This window comes from Leuresthes tenuis, unplaced genomic scaffold, assembly GCF_036924035.1.
Source record: "Leuresthes tenuis unplaced genomic scaffold, fLeuTen1.0.hap1 SCAF_12, whole genome shotgun sequence".
In the NCBI taxonomy this organism is placed as follows: domain Eukaryota; kingdom Metazoa; phylum Chordata; class Actinopteri; order Atheriniformes; family Atherinopsidae; genus Leuresthes; species Leuresthes tenuis.
Window position 1 is genome coordinate 6,749,936 of NW_027325366.1, and position 23,267 is coordinate 6,773,202.

The 23,267-nt window shown below is 39.5% G+C and overlaps 1 protein-coding gene across 2 annotated transcripts in view; it reads right to left on the reverse strand.

Moving 5' to 3' along the window:
• The window catches only part of tfpia (tissue factor pathway inhibitor a), a 51,833-nt gene that overhangs the window by 18,037 nt on the left and 10,529 nt on the right, over positions 1–23,267 (reverse strand). The window contains exon 2 of one of the 2 annotated variants that reach the window (XM_072397902.1): positions 8,153–8,356. The exons of the other annotated variant lie outside the window; for it this stretch is intronic. Coding sequence (XP_072254003.1) covers positions 8,153–8,356 — 204 coding nt within the window. The remainder of the gene's footprint in view (positions 1–8,152; positions 8,357–23,267) is intronic. 2 annotated transcript variants of the gene reach the window in all.

Sequence of the window (23,267 nt, forward strand, 5' to 3'; positions counted from 1 at the left end):
GGTCTTGCCTAAGGACTCCTACTGGAGATAGTACCTTTCACGCAGAGGGTCAGGATTCAAACCCTGGTCACCCACATGAAAGACAGCAACCATACCACGACACTACCCAGTGCATGTGGGATGATCTTGACAGAGAACAGAACAAAAGGCAGCCAACATCCAAAGAACAGCTTTTGGATGTCCTTCAAGAAGTCTGAAAAAACTATTCCTGAAGACTGCTTAAAAAAAAAATTAAAGAAATTCTGAGAGTTCAGGCTCTGTTGAAGAATAATGGAGGTCATACCAAATTTTTCTTTGTTAAATGTATTTACATTTACGTTTGCACATTACGTTTAGAAAAATATCTGCACCTAATGATGAGTGGTTTCCTGACAATAAAAAACAAATGGTACAAAGTGAAGTGAGACAGACACTACTTCTATGTCATACAGAGAAATCCAAATATACCCTGTTTGTGTTTTGGAGCAAGAATATGTTATATATCTATATCTCAAGGTTTAATATACGATTACGCAATATCTGTTTATTTTTTAACTGAATGTGCTACAAAGGCTGTTGGAGAATTGTTTATACGTTAAGCTCGAGAATTGTGAATTCCACGCCTCTTCAGTTTAGCTTCTGGGATTTGTATTCGAGGGTGGGCAGGTGAAGACGGACCCCCAAAAGATTCAAGCTGTTGCCGAGTGGCCAGTTCCAACGTCCCGCAAGTAACTGCAAAGATTTTTGGGCTTTGCTCATTTCTACCGACGTTTCATACAAAATTACAGTCAAGTAGCAGCGCCTCTTACTCGTCTGACTTCCACCAAGTTGCCCTTTCTGTGGTCGCCAGAGGCTACCACTTTTATCACCTTGAAAAGACGGTTCACTTCTGCTCCCATCCTTGTTCAACCTGATCCCGACCAACAGTTTGTGGTAGATGCATCGGATTCCGGTGTGGGGGCGGTCCTGTCTCAGCGGTCCGAAAGAAAGATGCATCCGTGCACTTTTTCTCTCGCAAGCTGTCCCCTGCTGAAAGAAATTATGATGTTGGTAATAGAGAACTATTGGCTGTGAAATTGGCATTGGAAGGGCACTGGCTGGAGGGGGCTTAACAGCCTTTTGTGTCTGGAATGATCACAAAAACTTGATTTATCTCTGAGATGCCAAACGATTGAACTCTCGGCAAGCATGCTGGGCTTTGTTTTTTGGTTGCTTCAACTTCTCTATTACCTACCGCCCTAGCACCCGCAATGTGAAGCCTGACGCCCTTTCTCGACAGTTTTCTCAGGACCTACCCTGATGTCCCCGTAAACATCCTGCCTCCTTCATGCGTGTTAGGAGTGACTTGGGCCGTGGAGGACCGGATCCAGCAAGGTCTTAGCACAGATCCTGATCCAGGTAATGGTCCACCTAACCGACGCTATGTTGCTACTTCAGCTAGGTCTGCTGTTATTCATTGGACTCACACAGCCAAGTTTACCTGCCATCCCGGTAGTCAAAGGACCATTTCCCTCCTTAAGAGATATTTCTGGTGGCCTTCCATGGACTCCGATGTTCAAAGATGTGTTTCTGCATGCTCAGTGTGTGCTTTTAATAAAAGTGGCAACTGACCCCCTCCTAGCTTCCTCCAATTTCTACCTTGGTCACACATTGCTCTAGATTCTGTCACTGGTCAATCGTCTTCCAAGGATCACACAACCATTCTCACCATAATTGACCGCTTCTCTAAAGCGGCTCACTTTGTTCCTCTTAAGAAGCTTCCCTCTGCATTGGAGACAGCGGCTCTATAAACCACCCATGTTTTCCGACGTCATGGCATCCCCACTGAAATTGTTAGACTTTCTGTTCCAGCCTCGGGGGCCAAGGTCTGCTTGAGTTCTGGCTATCATCTCCAAACCAATGGTCAAACAGAACGCCTTAACCAGGAATAGGAGGCTGCCATCAGGTGCGTTACCGCTCAGGACCCTTCCACTTGGAGTCAGCAGTTACCTTGGATCGAATATGCCCATAATTCACTCACTTCCGCAGCTACTGGACTCTCTCCATTCGAGAGCTCAGTGGGGTACCAACCACCCCTTTTCCCCGAGCTGGAGGGTGATTTCAACGTTCTTTCTGTCCAGCATCACCTGCAACGGGCTCAGCAGACATGGGTCACTGTCCGTGACGCACTTCAGCGCACTGCTGACCAAAACTGTCGCCAAGCTGACCGTCATAGATCACCAGCTCCTCAATATGTTTCTGGCCAGAAAGTCTGGCTTAACTCTAAAGATGTTCCTTTTAGGGCTACCACCAGAAAACTCTCTCCCCGTTTCATTGGACCATTCGAGATTCAGTCTGTCATCAGTCCCGCTGCTGTAAGATTAAAATTACCGTCTTCCTTTCGTATCCATCCCACTTTCCATGTCTCCCAGATTAAGCCAGATTCCACCAGTCCTCTGTGCCCTCCGGCTCAATCCCCACCATCCCCCCCGTTGATTGATGACCTCCCTGCCTATACAGTAAACCGGATTCTGGATGTCTGCCGTCAAGGTCGAGGCACGCAGCACCTTGTAATTGGGAAGGTTATGGCCCGGAGGAACGTTCATGGGTTCTCACATCTTGGATCCATCCCTCATCACAGATTTTCTGGTTGCTGCCTGCTGCCACACCTGTGCTTCATCTTCAGTCATTAAGATCCAGACTTAAGGAGCTGCAGGAGCACCAGTTTTCGCCAGATCGTTGTACCATTTCCCGAGGTAATCAGGCCGCTTTACGCTTTCTGTAAAGATTAAACTTTCCTGTGCACTCACCTTTATTCCCTCATTCCAGCGACGTCTCCTCCGAGATCCTGTTGGTTTACCTGGTCACCTCTATCAACCAACCTGCTACTGAACCTTCATCGTACTCACCTCCGTGTCCGTTTCCCACCTGCCTGCTCACTCACCATCTCTCCTGGTACACACCTCCAGCCAGTCAGACTTGACCTCCCCCTTCAGCCTATTTCCACCAGCTCACAGTAAGGCTGCCTTCACTCCTTCTTTATCAGGATACAATCTGTTTGGACCATAAGCTAACCTCTCTCTCTCCATCCAGTTACTCCTGCCATCTAAGTCTCCAGCGCCATCCTGTTCTCTCCTTACCTGTGACCCCGGATTCCATATTACCTCTGGCTGACAAGACAATAAAATAATTCTTACATTCTTTGAATCTTGCTATTGAGTCCTTCCCTTGTTTTGGCTCATGCCCGTGACATTCTGAGTATAGACCAAAAGGTAGCGTTTCCACAGAGACTCACAAACAAGGGCTGTCCAGCTCCTCAACCATCCCTGCCCCCCCACCTCCCCACACTCAAAAATCACACCCAGAATCAGACTCCTGAACACTGACACCCCCATCCCACCCCAAACACACACTCACACCGAAATGAATACTGCTGCCACATTGATAAACATTTCATCCACCCATACTTGTACAACATTCATTTACTTATTACCAATATATCTCCATTTTCTTCACTGCCTGAGATTTTGCACAAACTATTGTAACTACGTCATGCTTCATCCATTGCACTTTATGTATATACTTCTCAAATGTCCTCCTTTTTTAACTTAACTTTTTACTCTTTACTTCTTGTTTACACACTTACCTTGACATGTGTTTTAACAACTGCTCTGCATGCTTTTAATTTCCCCATGGGAACAAATAAAGTTGTTTGAATTTAATGAAATACTCCTTTCTCTGCACAGAAAGAAAAGAAGAGTATTTGCAGTGGAATGACTGGCACATCTCTGATAATTTGACCAAACATTGTAGTGTTCACAGCTTCAAAAGCTCTGTTGTTAGAGTGGATAGGCCTCACTGTCTTTTTATATGTTCTGAAAACCTTGTGCTGAGCAGTGCAACCCTACTGTAGAGCACATGTAGTTGTTGTTGCTACATGTTCCTTCACATATACCACACTGTGAATGCATGAACAAATGATACAAACAAAACATGGATTCACATTATTGAATAGCACTAAGAGCTGCAAAAGACTTTATTTTATTTAGTGGATTTTACTGTATATAAGAGAAAATATATACATATATGTATGTGTATATATTGTATATATACATTGTGACAATGTGCAAGTTTTATAGATCTGTTTAATTTAGTTACATTTAGTATATGTTCAAAAAACAGCAAACAGATTTGTTTGTGTGGAGAATGCTAAAATGGATGTGGCAAAGCCTGCTGAATGCAAATTCATTCATGGTCCTCTTGTCTGGCAGCATATTGGAACACATAGCATGCAGTAAGGTGAAGGTTAATGTTTGCCAGTGGCAGAAAGCACTTTGTCATATTATGGAATAACATGCCATGCAGATGTGTTATCACATTGCATGCAAAGGCATAATTCATGTTGATCTGACATATCAAAGTACAAAAATGTATCATATGCTTTCTGCAGAAGGCAGATACTGTTACACACTGTACATAGCCTTTCTGGAAGAGACAGAGATGTTCATGTGTCATTCTCAGGTTTCCTCATATTGACATGTTTTTCAGAACTGTTCCACCCTGCTCAATGCCACTGCAGAGCAGCTGCGAATAAACTGAACTCCCACGTGTGAAAGGTCTAATTATTGCAGCTTTGATTGCATTTCAGTGCAACAGTTTTATGATATAATAATGAAGTACCACACAAAGAAAAGATGTGTGCACTGTGGTCAATGACAGAACGTACTGCTTCACTGTCAAGGCTGCACTTGGCTGGCCTGTGCTTTTCCAAATACTGAATAATGATGGTGCTGCTAAATCAATGGCGGCTTTACGATTTTATTTTTACTTTCTCAAGCCCCTTTCATGTGATACATAACATTCAGGGCTTTATCAATCTATTAAAATGAGGACATTTTGTCTTTCAGACACTTATCACTCTTTCTATACTGTTCCGACAGACATGCCTGTGAAAGTGACAGAAAGAGCCTTGGTCTGTGCAAAATATTTGAAAAGGGTTTAGCAGCATAGTTGTCATTGACTTAAAAAGAAGAGTGTGAGTTTTCACTTCAGCTGATGATGCCATCTCCACACCATCACTGCTGTCTCTGAGAGAAGTTTCACAACTACATGTAAGTTCTCAGAGAATGACAAATTTCCCATAAGAAAAGGTTTAACCATTTAAAATTCCAATCAAGCTAACAAAAATTAACAGAAAGTCTCAGCTGCAACTTAAACTGAAACACAACAGCTGAGTCATAAGAGCTTGATTTCTGGACAGAAAAGACAGAGGATTTGGGAAAGAAGTCAATAAAGCCATCTATGTTAAACTGGAAAAAACATCTTTCAACAGAGGAGGTAGTCTCAGGTATCACCTTCCCAGCACCTACAATGCAGGAATTATCTGTCCTCCCCAAGCAGTTTCATACTTAATCGCACCTTGGATCCTGTGACCAAAACTTGTCCTTTCAGGCAGACAGACCTTTCAGATGACTCTAACAACATGCACATTGATCAGGAGATTCAATGACACATGTGACTGTAACGACTCTCTCTGCTTATAAGCTGATACTCCCCACCATCTAGTTAAGAACTGAAGAAGCCTGTCGGATGAGATGTGAAACATCTTCAAGATCCAAGAAGAAGTCCTGTTGCCCTTATTCAAGCTCTTATGATTACCATGACCTGGATGATTGAGAATCTTCATCAACACAACAGCTGAAAATCTCTTTAGCATAACAATCCCTGTGTGGACCCATATTTCTTAATGTTAAACTTGTCCTAGTTTCCTGAATTTTGTGTTTTAAGGTGCATGAAACTCTGATACTTTTTTTATTGTGAACTTTTGAGCTCAACTTGAAGTGAGAAAGCTTAAAGTGAGGAGGGAGGACAATGCTTACCGAGAGATATCTGCCTGTGTTACTCTCCCTCATGCAGAGTGAAGGATTTTGGGTATTTGAACAACATAGATGGACTTGCATGCAAAAACCTAACATCAAACTCTATGCCAAAGGATTACTTTATGCACAGGTCGAATGCTTATTGCTTCAATTAGCTGGTCAGATTATACCATAAATGTCATGTTTGTTAATATGACTGCTTGATCCTTCACAGACTTTAGTCACTGAAAATTTTACTAATTTTCCCAAGTTCTACTATAGTTATAGTTTTCTCATAAAATGTTGAATTGGAGAAAAAAAACACTTGGAGTAAGAAACATTGTGGTGAAACAAAATGTGGTGAATGAGAGCAGTTTAAAATATTGACATATGGGGAGATGAGAAGTTTCAGCTGCAGCTCAAATTCTTTCAAGCACAATTTTCTCTTTGATTGGTCTTAGATTATGTGAACTAAATCACTCTGTGTTGCAGCTAATAATCAGAAGTAAAAGCTAAGAGGAGGAAAAGTTTGTACAATGTTGTTGTGTAATTAATAACAGAATTAGACTAGTTTTCCTTTGAAGAGCTGATAATCTGTGAAAAGTAACCCATATTTGCTTTGCCTGTCTGTCTGTTAATGCGACATCTGTGCAGCGGTTCAGACTTGTACCATGTTGAAAGTGCTATGTAAATTGTATGTTACTAGGTCTCCAAGTCAGACTGGTGCTACAAATTGTTGAGGACAAAGCACCAGGGGGTCCACCCACACAATGTCAGTGCATGACGCTTTAGTCATATTCACACCTGTATGTTTTCAGCCGGTCTTGTATTGTTTAAAAACATCAAAGATATTGCGCCAGAATTTACTGTTGAAATTGAGGTTATTATCACTATTTCCTGAATGTGGGGATTAATTTCAGTCAAGCAATACAATGGGAAAAATAAATAGATACCACAAAGCATGCTTGAACTTGTGGCGATGTGAATGAATATGAGGGTAACTTAGCAATGATGACGGCTGGGTAAAATTTTCCATCTAACAAAAAAGGTGCAAAAAAAGAGTTGAAAAAAAGGAACCTCTTGCACCACCTCTTTCACCATCTTCCCGTCACTGACATTAGATTTGAATTAGATGTTTCCCTTTAACAATATTGACAATAGAACTAATCAAAAAACTACCAACAGCAGCATCATTATAAGTCATAGATGCATATTCCAATTCCAGATAATAAATTACATTTCATTTTGAAATCAACACTTATCTGGTAACACTGCCATGCAGAAGCTCCTCTCTCCACCAAACCAGAATCAGGTTGGATAAAAGTATTTTTGGCGACATTTCTACTTGTTTTTTTTTACTCTAGCTGAGCTAAAAACAAGCACCTTCGATCCAGTATTTTTTACAATAAGTCTTAGGCGGATGCACACTGCTTGTTCATTGATTGGCAGCACAAAAATAGCACTTGCACCAACTTCAGATGTAAAACACAGACAGCCATACCCTCAACTCTTTGTTATATTCACTTCTCTGATCAATGCAGTTTTCCCTAACTCTTTCAAATGTAATTGCATACTAACAGGTTAGATTGCTTGGGATGATGAGATTGCCATCTTATTAAGGACTGTGAGCAGATGTTGTGTGCAGATTGTCGAAATCTCGGGTGTAAGATGTTCTCCTCCTTCCGAGAAAACGATCAGTCCTCTCAGTGTTTTCGACTCATCAATAAAAGTTCTCACTGAAGAACGAAGTATTGGAAATGGCATTCAGCAGATGCTTTTGATACAGTGCTGCTCCACCTCTGTTTGGTATGACTGAATTCCCAAAGAGGAACAGCAGTGTATTTTTTGTGCCAATAAGCCCTTACCAATATGTAACAAAACCATCATGTTGTAAGAGGTTGTTAATCACTAAAACCAAAAAAGTTTTTCTTTTTTTAAAAACCCAGGTCTGAGCACCTGTTTAAAAGTTATGAATGATTAATTCACATTTAATTTATCAGCACTTTAGTTTTTTGTAATCTATATGTAATACAGTATGGTTGCCTTTTTTTTCCTTTAAGCAGATGCCCTCAGTAAAACTTTTTCGAATTAATGTGCTGGCAATGTTCCGTGTTAGCTGCATAGCAACAAAATTACTAATAGGATTTTATGCCTTAGGTGGCAATAAAAAAAACGAACATTTACACAAAACAGCTATACAATGCAAAGCTATAAAATGTGATCTTTTATTCATTTTTTTCTTGTGTATCAAAATATTGGGATCTTTAGTCATGGTTTAATCAAACTGAAATACAATAAATATGCCAAAATCCACATTGTAATGGTTTCAGACTCACCTGAGACAACACATGTTTCCTCACACTCTTCCAAGGTCTCAAAGTTGTTGGCATTACCCCTACAGCCTCCATATTCAAACTGCTCACAGAGTCCCGTGTTGACATTGAAGAAGAATCTGTCCTTGATTGCCTTGCATGGCCCCGGCTCATCTTTCAGGGCACACAACTCTTTGAAGATGAAGAGCTCAGGTTGCGCTTCATGCTCTGAGGTGGGAGAGGAAGAAAAAATTTTCAGTATCATTTTGTTTGTGTGTGTGTGGGGGGGGGGGGTCCACACCATCAAACTCTAACCTCAGGCTTTTGAAACAAGGTGAAGTTGACTATAGTGTTCAACAGCTTACTGTCTTGTTTTTCTGGGTCGCAGAGGGAGACTGTGAAAGAGCTGCAGATTTTAAATACAATGTATTAAATAAAATACAACTCTGGGCACAGGGCTCAGAATGTAGACTTATTTTTAATTATTAATTTCTTGGACTCACATTGAGAATAAGTAACCATCACTGAGCACCTCCATAAGAACTAAATCAGGCAAGAGGCTGCTGGGGGGAGAAGATGGAGTGAAAGCAAAAATATTCACAGCATGGAAGCCACAGTAATACTTTGCACTGCAGCAATTTGGTTTATTTATTGCACAGACTGAGAGACTGGATTTTCACTCTTAAATAATCTGCCCCGATGTGGAGAACGTGTTTGATTACTAGTAGATAGAGACTCAGATCACGTTATTCATATTGTGTACTACGAGGATCTGCACAGACACAGCTCGCTAATGTCATTATCATTCATAAAAAGCTGGAAAAGGGTGACTCCGAATCCTTTGAGCTCTGCCAAAGTCTGTTGTGAATGTTCAATCCCTATCTCAACGTGGGAAATGTCTTTCTCTGCCCTTGCCCTTGTCCCTGTTGTTTTTAGGTCAGCTCTCTGTTATTCTCACCTACAGAGGTGCTGTGGCTTCATTGGTCAATGTTGAATCAGATCAGAGGGTGTTGAATATGATCATATTCTGAGTGACGGTGTTTAAAATCTGCTCTCTGTATTGCACATGCTGATATTTAATAACTTTAATGACATGTCATGTATCATTCATGTTATATTCTTTTAAATTTTTTTTGCTTTTTTATTTTTCATCAGAACATAGAACAAACACAAACTCAACAACAAAATTATTACACCAGAAGAGGGGGTAAAATAAGAGCAAAGGCAAAACAAATTAAACGGGAGAAGAAAAACAAAAGACTATTAAAGAAAAACACACACTGGATGGACAAACTCCCATGATCCCCTCATTAAATCTGCAAGGATAAAGATCTGCTCCACTGTTCCACGACCAAGGCAAAAACCTCACTGATCCTCCTGAATCTAAGGTCTGACAATCGGTCGGAGTTTCCACTCAAACACTCTTAAGTAAACTCTCCTGGGGTAGTGTGACCAGCCAGCCCCACCATGTCCAGAGCCATTAGTATTATAAGGGAAAATCTTGTTCACCCCTGATGCTTTGCCATCTGGAAGCTTTTTGCCAACTGTCAGCTGCTTCAGGTGACCCCTGGGACAACCACGCCCGAAAGGCCTCCTTCTTCAGCTTGACGGCTTCCCTCACCCCCTACGTCCACCAGTGGATCCTCCAGTTACTATCACGACAGGCACAGACAACCTTCAGGCCACAACTTTTGGAAGCTGCATCTGCAATGGAGGTCCTGAACATGGTTCATTCAGATTCCATGTCCCCAACCTCGTCTGGTATGTGAGAAAAATTCTCCCGAAGGAGCAAGTTAAAGACCTCATGGAGAGGGGCTTCCACCAGACGTTCCCAGTTCACCCTCACTACTGGTTTGGGCTTACCAAGTCTTTCCAGCAGTCTCTCCCCCCATGGATCCAACTCACCACCAGGTAGTAATCAGTTGACAGCTCTGCCTCTCTCTTCACCTGAGTGTCCAAGACATAAGCCGCAGGTCTGATGATACGACTACAAAGTTGATCATCAACTGGTACCAGGCCTAAGGTGGGCTTATGGACCACCTTATGCTCGAATATGGTGTTTGTTGGCCAGCACAAAAGTCCAAAAACAAGACACCACTTGGATTCAGATCCAGGAGGCCATTCCTCCCAATCACACCTCTCCAGGTCACTCCATCATTGCCAATATGGGTATTGAAGTCCCCCAGAAGAACAAAGAATTCCCCAGGTGACACCCCCTTGATGATGCCACCCAGAGACTCCAAAAAGGCCGGGTAATCTGAGTTGCTGTCAGAAGGTTTTTGCACCCCCCCCCCCCCCCCCCCCCCCCTTCCACCCTATTGCAATTGAACATTAAAGATTCACAAGAGGTGTAACGCCTAAAAATATAATCTACCATCCTAAATGGTTCCTGCTTAGTGTGTAGATTAATCTTTTCACAGGTCCAATGTGTATTTCTTGTCTGGATTCTCTTGAGATCCCTTAAGAAAACGCCTACTGTTTCAAATCAGGTACTCCAAGTTCAGACACAATTTTATATCTTCTTTATTTTCATATATGATCCTCAATTTGAAACTGATTTCCTTTTTCATTATCTCAAAATATTTGGATATTTTCACACAATTTTCCAAACATTCATTTGTGACAAAAAAATAACAAAATTTGACAACTTCAGAGTGAATGAGCACATGCTGTTGCTGTTCTCTCTGAACAAACAACCCATTCACTGAAGCTGAGATTTTGCCACAATCTGATGTTTTTGTCTCAACGCAGCAATGTTTGTCTGAGTCATAAATATCTTACTGTTTGAGTCTGGCTTAAAAATAATCTGCTTGACTGTGACTGACCCTGGGCAGGGATGTTGCTAAGAGACAGATGCTAGTAATTTGCCTCTAAAGCTGTCAACTGTAATAGGTTGATCAGTTAGTCATAAAAAAAAAGTTTGTAAAACTGACTTTATGGATTCAATTCTACACATTGTCATCTGAGGTTGAATCCTGCCTGCTGTGGAATGTTTTCCTCTAGCATCACAAACAGGGTGGTGTTTTTGGATCTGGAAATATAGAGATGTTCTTTCCACAGGTTGAAGCTTTCTGGCTTGTGTTAAAGCTGTCAAAGGTTTATCTATAGAATCAATTATCTCACTATGTTTCAGATGGATACCTTTTGAAGATATTCATGGTCACCAGAGGATGTGTAGTTATGACTTTGATAATCTTATAGCTGGAACATCATTATATCTGCTAAGGATCATGTTCCTCTCAGAATTAACTGTTGCAGAACTGGTGGTTCTCTAACTTGTATGCTTTACTCTAACTTTACTCTTACTCTAACTTCTCTGATTTGTATAATGCTCTCTAATGTAGCTGTACTTATCAGGTGTTGACCTCTTTTTAGCTTTGTGATTTCAACCGATTAAACAAAAACTTATATCATAAAAATAAGGTATTATAAACACTGTCACTGGCAGCATACTACTCTAATGAAGCTTTCGTGTGAGTTCATTAAGGAAGATCTGTGCCATCATGTCTGCCCCCATTCTCAGGAATTTGGGCTTTTCATCCTCATTCAATGTATTACTTCTGTTTTCCCACACTGTCATGCTCAGCTCATTCGTAATTATGTTGTCACTACTCTGGTCCAATAGTCTTCTTGCTTGCAACTTTTTAAGCCAATCATACGGTCACTTTAAAATTCTCCTCTATTCTGTCAATCTCCCCAACCTGCATCCAGCTCATCTCCACATGTTCCTGATGCCAATGGAGCCTCATCAGAAGTCTCTGCCACTTCTTAACACTGCTCATCTACCACCACTACACTCATGGGGATCCTATCTAATCCTCTTCCTTCATTCACATCTCCACCTAACAGAGACAATCCATCAGACTCTCACCGTCAAATATAATGTTTGAAAGTCATCCCTTGTTCATCAGTTTTTTTTTCTTGCATCTGTCCCTATTAAACTGATGTTAGCATTTACTACAATGTGCTGCTGTGTTTCTAGCTATGGCTTTAAAGGGTTGGTCACCAGCCCAAGTCTGGATGTGATAATTTTGCTGTCTCCTGTGTAGTTCACAGATTTGTTATTACTGGTGAAGTAGTTTGGCCTCATTTTCCAAAGCTAAGTAACTGCACCATCATTCAAAAGCAGTTACATGTAATATAAAAGATTTTTTTTCTTGATGTGACTTAAAAGCTTAAAGGAAAAAATTTCTAACAAAACACATTCTCCAGTGGGGACCTGTGCTATCGGCACAGCAGTCCACAAATCTTCCCTCTGCCAGACAAGGTAACGAGGGCAGCGGCTAACTACTTTAACCTACATTCCTCTCGCCTATCCATCCCTAAATTGTTAACAGGCATTGGGGGCACCAGTCAAACACTCTCAATCACCTTTTGAACAGACCTGCGATGGTGCTTTGGATGTGTGCTGTGGGCAGTGGACATTTGCAGCAGAATCTCATGGTATATTTTTCATTTGCTTTATACAAAGGCAGAGAGTATAACTTCCCACATAATACATCAGACATTGACAAGATGATCTGGGTTCCATTTTAGCAACTGTACGTAAACACACATGCTTTCTGAACCTTAATTAAATATACAGGGAAATGATGGAAATTCAAGACGGTTTGCTCTCTTTTTTTGTCATTAAAAGCCTCATGTTATTCATTTCAGATAAGTCTAAAAACAGACATGGTGCAAACTGGCCTTTGGTAAAGCCTAGTACATAAGGATGTTCAATAAACCAGGATTTGGCTGTCTGAGGACAGGACAGACAACAAGTCCTTATTGATTTTTGCTCCTCCTGTCTGAGCCAGGCCAAAGTACAAGTAATATGTTCTTCAATCATTTTTGTCCAATGTCCAGACAACAATATGAAGCCATCTAAAAGTAGCCAATGATAGAAGTTAAAATAAACAGTTTATTTCAGAAACAGACATCGAAACATGTGAAGTCATCTAAGTACCTTTCAGACATGTGATAAACAACAACAATACTTTTATCAACTTGTTAAACTATGACTATATTCATTAATTCATTCAGTAATTCAGACATAGATAATAATTATAACATTCCCTGGAGCTTCATTCAGACACATACATGACAGTGATAACCCCAGTGCTCACACAGTATTAGCCATTTGCATGAGACCGGAATTATATCAGGTGAGGTACAATAGTCCGAGATCTCTTACAGCGATTCATAATAGGCTTAACTAACGCACTGTAGTTATGTCTTTTACTGGAAGTTTCTCAAGCGTTTTGTTTTTACAGACTAATACTTGTTGGTAAGCTTCTATTGGGTCATATTGTCATCAATTTGAGTAATCAATTTTCTTCTAACTCTTTTCACATCCAGTGTTTGTGTTTGTTTGCTTTGCTCAACTGTGTGACTTCATTCCACTGCATTAGCTGTCTGTGCTTGTTCCATTTTAGCCTAATATCAGAGTCTCAAATACTGTTTTACTGCTCCTTTTGTTTTCTGTGAATGCAGTTCTTAGAAAAATTGAAAACATTTAATATTTTGCTCTTCTTACAGACTCTGCCTTAACACCTGCCTATGTGCTGTCCACTGTGAGTGTGGGAGGAGGAGCTGCATTTGCAATACAATCCAAAATGCTGCGGCAGTTTTTTACATTTCATTCAGGTAATCTAATAGCTTTTTTTTTTTAAATCCATAAAGCAGAAAAATTTGAACTGCTGTGTTACCTAATTGATAATTATTATAACATGATCTCTTGGATTCTTTTGAAAAACGGACCATATGCCAAATTAAGACCCACCTCTACTGAGTGTGCCTATCCATTTACATTTGTTAGAAATTATTTGTAGATATTACAAAGTCTGACCTAATTCAATTACAAAAAGTGTGACTTTCTGGCACTGCTTGTGAAAGCATGTATAATGTGAGTATAAACTGAATTGTAAATAAATGCACACTGAAATGCAAAAGACAACACAAGCAAGAAAATAGACCTGTTGTTAATTAACTTGATTATTTACAACATGCTCCTCTACCTGTTTCTTTATCGCGTACTTTATAGTATCACTGATTTTTCCAGCCTTTAGATGCCCATGTCCCAAATTTTTGGAGATATGTTGCTGTTATCATATTCAAAATGGGCCAATGTTTTTCACAGAATAGTAAAATGTCTCACTTTAAAAAGTGATATGTTTCCCATGTTAGATTGTGGATACAATTTTCATTTATGAGATTAGCAAATTGTTGCATTGTGTTTTTATTGCCATTTCAATTATCTTTCCTTTAATATATCTAGAGATCTTGGGTAAGTAAAAAAAAATTGGAAGGAAGAGCTAAGTGACATGCAACTACACAAGTACATTTCAAGTGATTGATTGTATCACTGTTTTCCTATAAGCTCTTTTAAGCATCATGGAATGTGATGGTTAGAAAAGAACATTTGTAGTACAACAGATTAAACAAAAGCGTGAAATACATGAACAACACACCCCTTACAGACAAGCTTTTAAAAGCAGGCAGTCTTTATGAGCAATCTACATCTTTCAGAGCTCCAGGTCTGTCATCAGTTATCCTCCACTTTATTGAAGAGAGCGTAGGTAAACATAGTCCTGTTCAGACAATACATCAGCAAAGTCCTTGGAAGCTAACTTACAAGTGAGCCAACTCCTTGAATTATGGACCATGCTGAACAGGGAAGTAGATTTTAAATTAATCAAATCTAAATGGGCAGCTAGTCCCTTGAGTAGTGCTGACAGCTACAGCCTGGCCAAGATTTACTAACAAACACATTTGGATAAAGATCTAAGTTGCTCAGTGCTGTGCCAAGAACCTCAGTAATTCTTGATACAGGCAGGTTGAGTCTGTTTGAGGACCAGTCCAAACTTGTTTGGAATATAATCAGATTGTTCTTTTGCTTCACTTCAAGATCCCTTTGCAAAGGGGGTTGAATTACCTTTGGTACAGAAGGCATATGACAGCAAACTACAGGAAAAATCCCATTACCAAGTGAATTGATAAAAGACAAAATGCAGAGTAAACACTTTCAGGGGGAAAGTTTAGTGGAGAAACTTAAAAAAGACGAGGGGAAAAAAAGGCAGAAAAGAGAAAAAAGAGCATAGCAATGCCAGTGTTGACAGTCTTTTAGTCATACATATTATCCGTTTTATGACTTTGTGCTGCATGGGAAAAAATAGTAATTTCTTAATGTGGTTCCCATGAAGTAATAGTTTCTGCATGACATTTGCTCACGCCACTGAAAAAGTGAATACTTGAGCACATTTTTGAAAAATAAGAAATGATTGACCAGAATAAAACCAGAATTAAAAACATGCCCTCCGTAATTATGAGTTACACATTTTGCTTTTTGTTACTTTGGTATTGTTACGTTTTTCATGACATATTCAGGCAGATGGTGATTTTCAGGAGAAACATCTCAAACACTTCCTTCCCATAGCAAATATGCATACAGAAATAGCTATTTATAATTCAGTGAACCAACACTCCAGAGCTCATAGGTACTTCTGAGGTCATTACTCTTATTTACATAGGGTAAAATAGCAAGAAAGTTACATCAATGGCCATGGATTTTAGAGTTTTACAGGATAAGCACAAGCACATTCAGGTGGTGGGTATTTGAAATAAAAAAAGAGTAAAGATTGCTTTAAAAACATCCCAGAACTTATCCCAGTTGTAGTGCATTTACGTTTACATTTACTCTGTGGGAATAAAATTGAGATTTTCTTCAAAACACAGCCTTTACATGTTATATTTAATGCAGAAATATCTGACAAGATAGACAAATATGTTGGTTTTGCATTAGGAGTTAGATCATTAAAATGTCCCTCTTTTGTGTGTTTGTGTGCTCAGAATTTGTTGGACAATCCAAATATTATTGCTTGCTAACACAGCTGAACAGCTTGAACAAAATTGATCCTGTCTCCAACATCATAATTTTATAAATACTAGAGCGTATTAGCATTTAGTAATTAGCTAACTCTGCCATGTAGCTATGCATCTAACACCTAGCTACCTATCTATCTAAAGAAACTTCCAAACCGACAATCCCTGGTGGTGAGATGGTAAAGTATCACAGGCAGACAACCTTTCAAAGTTTAGGATTAGTTTAAAAGTTAGGTCTGGCTTAGCTATAGTTATGTTAAGTAGACCTACGCTACAGGGGACACTAAAGCTCATTCCTTTGCTGTCTTTACTTTCCATGTGCCATCATAGCTCTTTTTGTGTTTGTTTTTGTCACTGTCCTGTCCTCTCACACCTCAGCTGATTGAGGAAGATGGCTGCCGTCCCTGATTCTATTTCTGATTCTGAGTTTTGATGTGTTCAGTTATTTCCTTATTTTCCTGAACTAACTTTTTAGAAAATGTCACCTTAACTGGTTTACTTTTGATTATTTTTATTGTGATTAGATGGTATATAAATAAACACAATTTTATTGATGTGAATCACAGGTTAGTGTAGTCCAAGGGTTGTCGGGTTCTCTTTGAAGTGTGGTTCTCTTTTTCCTGCAGACTTCCAAATTTTTCCTTCCATTGATCCAAAATCCACTGGCATTAACAAAAAGGATGTAAGACATTATTTTTTTTACAAACCATACGCATGGAGGGGGAAATAAAAATGTTTCTTTTTTTTATCAGAATGTATGGAGGAACAGCTTGGAAAGCAAAGTCACAAGAAATAATCACACGTACTTAAGCTAAATTAAAGGTAAAAGGTGGAAAATGTATAAAATTAGAGGAACAAATGTGAAGATAAGCATGCTCAGCTCACACATATGGTCATACCACATATGCCTTAGTCTCCAGTGACTAGTTCAGGTTGAATTGCAGCACAGTCAGAGCAGTATGCATATGCTTTTATGAGGAAACCAAAAGGGTGCATTGACTGTGCCATTGTAGGTAGGCGTGCTACATAAGAAATGCTGTTAGTGTTTATCAGAGCCATGCCCTGAGGCCAGTGGACAAAGAGCTGAGGGTGAGTCACAGCCTATCCCAAGGATTTACAGCTGACCTCACAGAGGATGACGTTACTGTCATTATGCGTATGTTCACCTACTCATTCAAAAGGAATGACTGGATATTTCAAGACTTTAAACTAGCAGTGTTTATGTCTACACATACTCTACTCTTTAATGTAGTTTTCAAGGATGTAATTCTATTATGGAGAGCATAAAAGGATGTAATTATTTTTCTTAGTATGAGCTGAGACAACTGCCAATAAAAAAAAATCTATCTGGTGTGTAAAGTGACCAAAAAGATTAAGATGCCAAGCCACAAAAGATGCATGAATTTCAAACTGCCCTAAAAAGAATGTGTTGAGTAAAAAAATAGGATATCTTGGTATGTTTAATCTTTAAAGTGATAATAGGACGAGACCTCACTATTGAGTTTTTCCTAATCTCTCTGGAGTTAATTTCCAGTGCTTTTAAATACATATTTACTATACGGATGGACCATCAAGGGTACCAGGAGTTTTCCCAGTTCTCTTTAGAATACTGTCTTCGGGACAGTTGCTACTAGTACTTCAATTAGCAGTATCAGAACAGAGGTGGATTTAACATGATTGGTCTCGCCTAATAGTTTTCATGTATCACTATCTGAGTTAGCTTATGTGCTCGTAGGTCTGTACCTGTCCCTTTCTCATAAATAAATCGATCAGCTACTTCAAAACAGAAATAGATGGAACAGTAATGTAGAAAACATACCGCTAAACGCAGAGGTCATGCCAAGATGTTGAGGGATGAAAAAGGGGTGAGGCAGGTGCATCACAGTGCCACTAAAGGCCAAATTTACTTTTTGCTGGTTTGGCTAATTCATCTGCTATTAATGTATATGGCAGTGAGGATGCCAGTGAGAATCCTGCTGGTGACATTAGTGAGACAGTATGCAAAAATTGATAAAAGCAGCCAGCACAACCCTCTAAAGACTAGAAAAAGAATGTGTCAATGCTTATTTTATTGGCAAAGAGGTAAGTGAGCTGTTTCTACAGTGATAAACAATAATATATGAGTCAACACCTTGTCAGATTGTATACTGGTATGTGTCTTTGTTATTTATTTTTCTTTTCAAAAAGCCTGCAAACAGCATCAATAGATACCTTTAAACTAAGCAGGCTAACTTTCGTAAAGAGTATTAGCATGTGTTAGCGACATGCTGTCACACAAGCTTTCAAAATAGGGCAAGACTTTCTTTAAAGGTCATTTCCTGGCAAAAGCTCATGTTTCAATCAAAGTATCCAATATGCGTGACCCTTAAAAATCCATCAAAAATAACCATTTGGGATAAAATGTTGCCCACCGCCACACTAAACCTACTCAAGACCCAGATGCAGAACTAGAAACCCTGAGTTGTAAGCAAAGACTTTTGATAATCTTCAGAAATAACTTGGCAAGTTGATCATTAAAATTTAAATTAGTTCCTCAAAAGGGTTGGTCACAAAATGAAAAAGGGTCGGTCTTTCTGCCATAATGATCCATTGCGCAGATAGTCCTTTTCATGCAGTGAGATGAAGCAGATAAGGAAAAGAACACCCTACCCAACAGCAATAAAACAATTATGGATGTTTTACCGTGCTGTGGGGCTGCTCAGCTGCATCTTCTACTGGAGGCACTGAATATATCAAAGGAATGATAAATAATGAAGATTTCTCGACATTCTACATCCAATGTTTACTCTGTCAAAAAGCTAGGTTTGAGGTGCAGGTCTTAGCCCTTGTGAATCACATGCAAAAGCATGAAAAAGTGGATGAAAAGAGAAACACTTAAAGTGGCAGCAACTTGCCCAACCTATACGCCATTAAAAATCTTATAAAAGAGCTGAAATCTGCCACAGAAAAAAAAAAACTTTTTGGGAGAGTGGCAGAAACTAATACCAGACACATGCAAGAAGATTCTAGATGTCTGAACTAAAAATAAGTAAAGGGTGCCATGAATTGTGGGCAAATTTCTGTGTTTTGTGTATATTTACATTAAATGCTTATTTTTGTTGTTCACGTTGTGAATTTTGTTACTATTCCGATTAAAAAAAATTGGTAATTTGCATTAAATTCAAAAGACGTTTAAAATTTTGTGCACAACATTCAGCCTTACTGATCTTCATGGTTAGCCCTGTACATAGACAGTATTTGCTAACAGTATGTATAAATATCCATCCATCCATCCATCAATTTTCCATACCTGCTTAATCCGTCGGTCGGGTCGCGGGGGGCTGAAGCCTATCCCAGCGGTCATCGGGCGAGAGGCCACAGGACCACACAGAGACAAACGAGACAAACCACCATCCACGCTCACACTCACTCCTAAGGACAATTTTTAGAGACACCAGTTAACCTAACATGCAAGTTTTTGGGCGGTGGGAGGAATCTGAAGTACCCGGAGAGAACCAGGATGTGTAAATATGTAAGACAAAAACAAAAAGGAAGTGTTTTCAATAATCCTTTCTAAAGCATCTTAGTCAAATAAAGTAAAATGAATCTGCTGCACCTGCTGTCTAGGGTAAAACTGGAGCATGTAAAAAGAAGTAGGGTTAGTTTCTCAGTGTGGCAACTTCAGTTTCAACTCAGTGTCATGACACTGGTCCGTTTTGCACAGGTAAATTACTGTGGCAACTAGTTCTAACCCGATCTGAAGCAGAACATGTTCAAGATGAGAACACTGCCCCTTGACCAATCAATCTTCTTAAGAACTGGAAACTTACACCACCATTGGTGTCTGGACAGTGAGAGTCCCTTGTCTTTTTATGTGTTTTTATGATATTCAATTTGAAGGAAAATGCTTGTGTAGCCTAAAACAGAGAAAGCTTATTCCTGCTCACTTTTTAAGACAAGAAACCCTTCTTATTTTAACATTTTAAAGCTAGGAAACAGACAGTCAGCGTTTTCCTTTATTCATTTTTTTCCTGCTTTAACTGCAGCTGCTGAGTTGCTTTCGGCCTGCATTGGAGATTAAATACCGAACTCTGTATATTTGTTAATGCTTAGTTTGTTTTCTTTGTTTTTTGAGCAATTTGTAGCTTCAGATTCATGATTGTGATTGTGATTGTTCATGTAATGCCAACATCACCTTTTTACATTAACCATAGTCTGGAAAACCTGTATCTAATTACTAAATGGTGTGATATCACAGTGTGATGTTGATTGCTAGTTAGTTAAACCAGATAACCTAAAGTTACCATGGACACGTTAAAGCTGCTTCATAATTCAGGCCCTTTTGATAATGTGAGTGTCAATTTGTCTCAAATGCCCTTGTTTATGAAGAGTCTCCAAGAAACTGAATTAAATACAACCAGAGCAAAGCAAAGATTAACATCACGGAGGATACCCAGAACGAAAAAAACCCAGATCAGCTCAGTAAGAGGCAAACTGAAAAAAAAGGGAAACAGAAAAAGTCTAACTCAACGATGACAAGGATCGCTCAGATTAATTCAGATGGCCTCATTCCTGCAGCATTCCTTCCAGAGGATCCTCATGGTAGGACATTAAAGTAAGCCTCGGGCACTTTCCAGAAGATTTTAGTCGGCAGATCAAAGGAATCCCTGTGAAACACGGACGAGTTCATGCCTTTAGGAGAAATGTGTTGCCATTTCTATGAACAATAATGGCTTTCAAAGAACAACAGTCTGGGGGCTCGCCTGAGGGCTGAGAGAGTAGTTAATCTATTCATGTTTGGTCCGCAACACACATGGTCCTGTATATCTCAGCACATGGTGGATAACATAACCAATGCAGTGGAAAGTGGAAAAACACAGTCACGTGATAGATAATGCTATCTTTCACCAAAATGAGCTTTTGAGTCTCTGTGTGTGTTATCTAGTGTTCCTAACACAGACTGTGACTCTGATCTGCTCTTCAATTGTTAGGCTGCAGGGAAACCTGCTTAATTATCTAAAAGGCTTGTGAAACCCTTGCATTTTTAATCAGAGTTGGTACAGCAGGTGGTAGGGGAGGAGAGATATGATAAGCAAATTAATTGTTGCTCCATTTGATAGCGTTTGTGGATTCATCTGTCCATGCCAAATAGGTTTACAATTAATCTCAGCTTGTCTTTTCATCCAGAACCCCTTAAGGTTGGTTATTTTCTTCTTTTGTTTTGTTCTTTCCAACAGAAGACCGCAGGAAGACAAAGTGACGAAAAAATCCATTCTGTACGCCTCAAGGCTTTAACGTTCCTCTATATGCCCAGTGAACCTGAATAGCTGTTTTTGTCAGTGCAACTAACTTTCCCACATCAGCTCAGTGGTGGTAATCCTGTCTCACTGCAGCAGCATCATATTTTGCTCGCAATATCTAAGTTGAGCCCCTACCTGCCTCCCATCAGGTCTATATAATGATACAAATAAGAAAACCAGAAATCCTTCTCATCTCAGTGATTCTATCAAATCCATGTTCTGACATTTGTAAATTACAAATACTGGTAAACCAAACAATCCCACACAATGCCAATTAAGAGGCTGTGTCAGCTGGTTCTCAGATAACCAGCTGGGCAACGTGTGTGATTGGCTGAAATACAGCTTGGCAATATATATCCACAAGCTTCCATGTGCCTGTTGAGGAAATGAATCATGCATCTGTGGGGAGTAAACTGTTTGTCTGACCCCTTTAATTTGACAGGAGATGGTGACTCCTCAGTCCACATGAACATATGGAAAACAATGATGCGGACATGAGTTGGCCATAAACTGCACATGGCACTTTGGGGAGAAAGTGGCACAGCACCATCTGTTAAATTGAGGAAGTCCCAGTTATGAACGACTGAGTGAATTATTCATTGCATCACTCACAACAACAACCAAATGACTCTCAAGAACGGAGGTGTTGAAACCAGTAATGGAAAATGTTCAACTCAAAGGATTTCATGACAAAGAACACTGACAAACTATAATGAGGCTGCATTAAAATGTAACTGATTGAGGAGAAGCAGGGAACTTTCAACTATGCATAAAATATTACAGCATTACTGCACACCCATTGAACGTAGTAAACATCATCTTATGTTTGAGGTAAAAGACATAAAGTTGATCTACTACATAACCTCAAGATTAATGCAGGTTTTTAAAAAGTACATCCTAATTTTTCTTCCCTGTAAAAATATAAAGAAAACAAATAAGTAAATAAAAATAAATAAATAAAGTTGCTCTTTGTCTCAGTATGAGACAGCTTCTATAAACACATACAGCAAAAAATAACTAATAAAATAAATAAATAGTGTGTAAGATGAAAACTTGTGTGTCACAGTGATATCTTTTGCATCGTTTAATTATAGACTGCCTGTTTTTCAGGTGTTCATGGCTCACATATCTAATAATTTTGTTGTCTTAACTTTTTCGGTCTCAGAGCCTATCAACTGCAGTCTCCTTAACCTATAATGGCGAAAACCAATTTTTAGGAGGCTTCAAGTTAAGCCAGTAGGTATCAAAATAATGGATATCCGAGGACCTATTGTTCCATGCCCTGGTCAGTGTTTGAACACAGGTGATTCAGCTGATGACTTTAGAATATCACTTTTCTAACTACACTACTCAGGTTACAAATGCTACAAATGGAAACCACAAAGCTTCCAGTTGCTAAAATCTTGTCACTCATCTATAGAGTCTGCTTAAAGATATGCAAGGTTCTCGTTATAGGTCAGGTTTGAACATATGATGTTCATCAGTTAATTTGTCAAAATTGTTGTCAAAAAGTATTTTCTAGAAAACAAAAGAAATCTCATAACCCCCACTTCTCCAACCAGCAGATGATGCTGACTCTGCTTTGCTATGGAAAAGTCTAATATTGGGGTAATGTGAAAAGTTCTCAAGCTTGATTATACAATGTGACAAGGTCACACGCAAATGGAATTATCAGAATGGTAATGTATTTACTTTCTATAGCTTTCTACAGTATTATAAATGCATTGCTTGCTGGTTGGTCAGCTAAGCCACAGCTCCTCGCTGGGCTAGTCAAGAGCTGCATCTCCTCACTCGTTTGACGAACATGCCTGTACTCAAGGTGTCGCCCAGATAAACAACAGACAAGTACAGCTCATCAATTCTTTATAGAAACACACATTTACCAATGGTAGTGTCTCACATGGAGGTTCTGAAACTAACAACAACAAATTGCAGACAAAAAAGAGACAAGCTTGTCCAACACAGCTGGCAGGATGCAGTGTAATAACATACCTTCA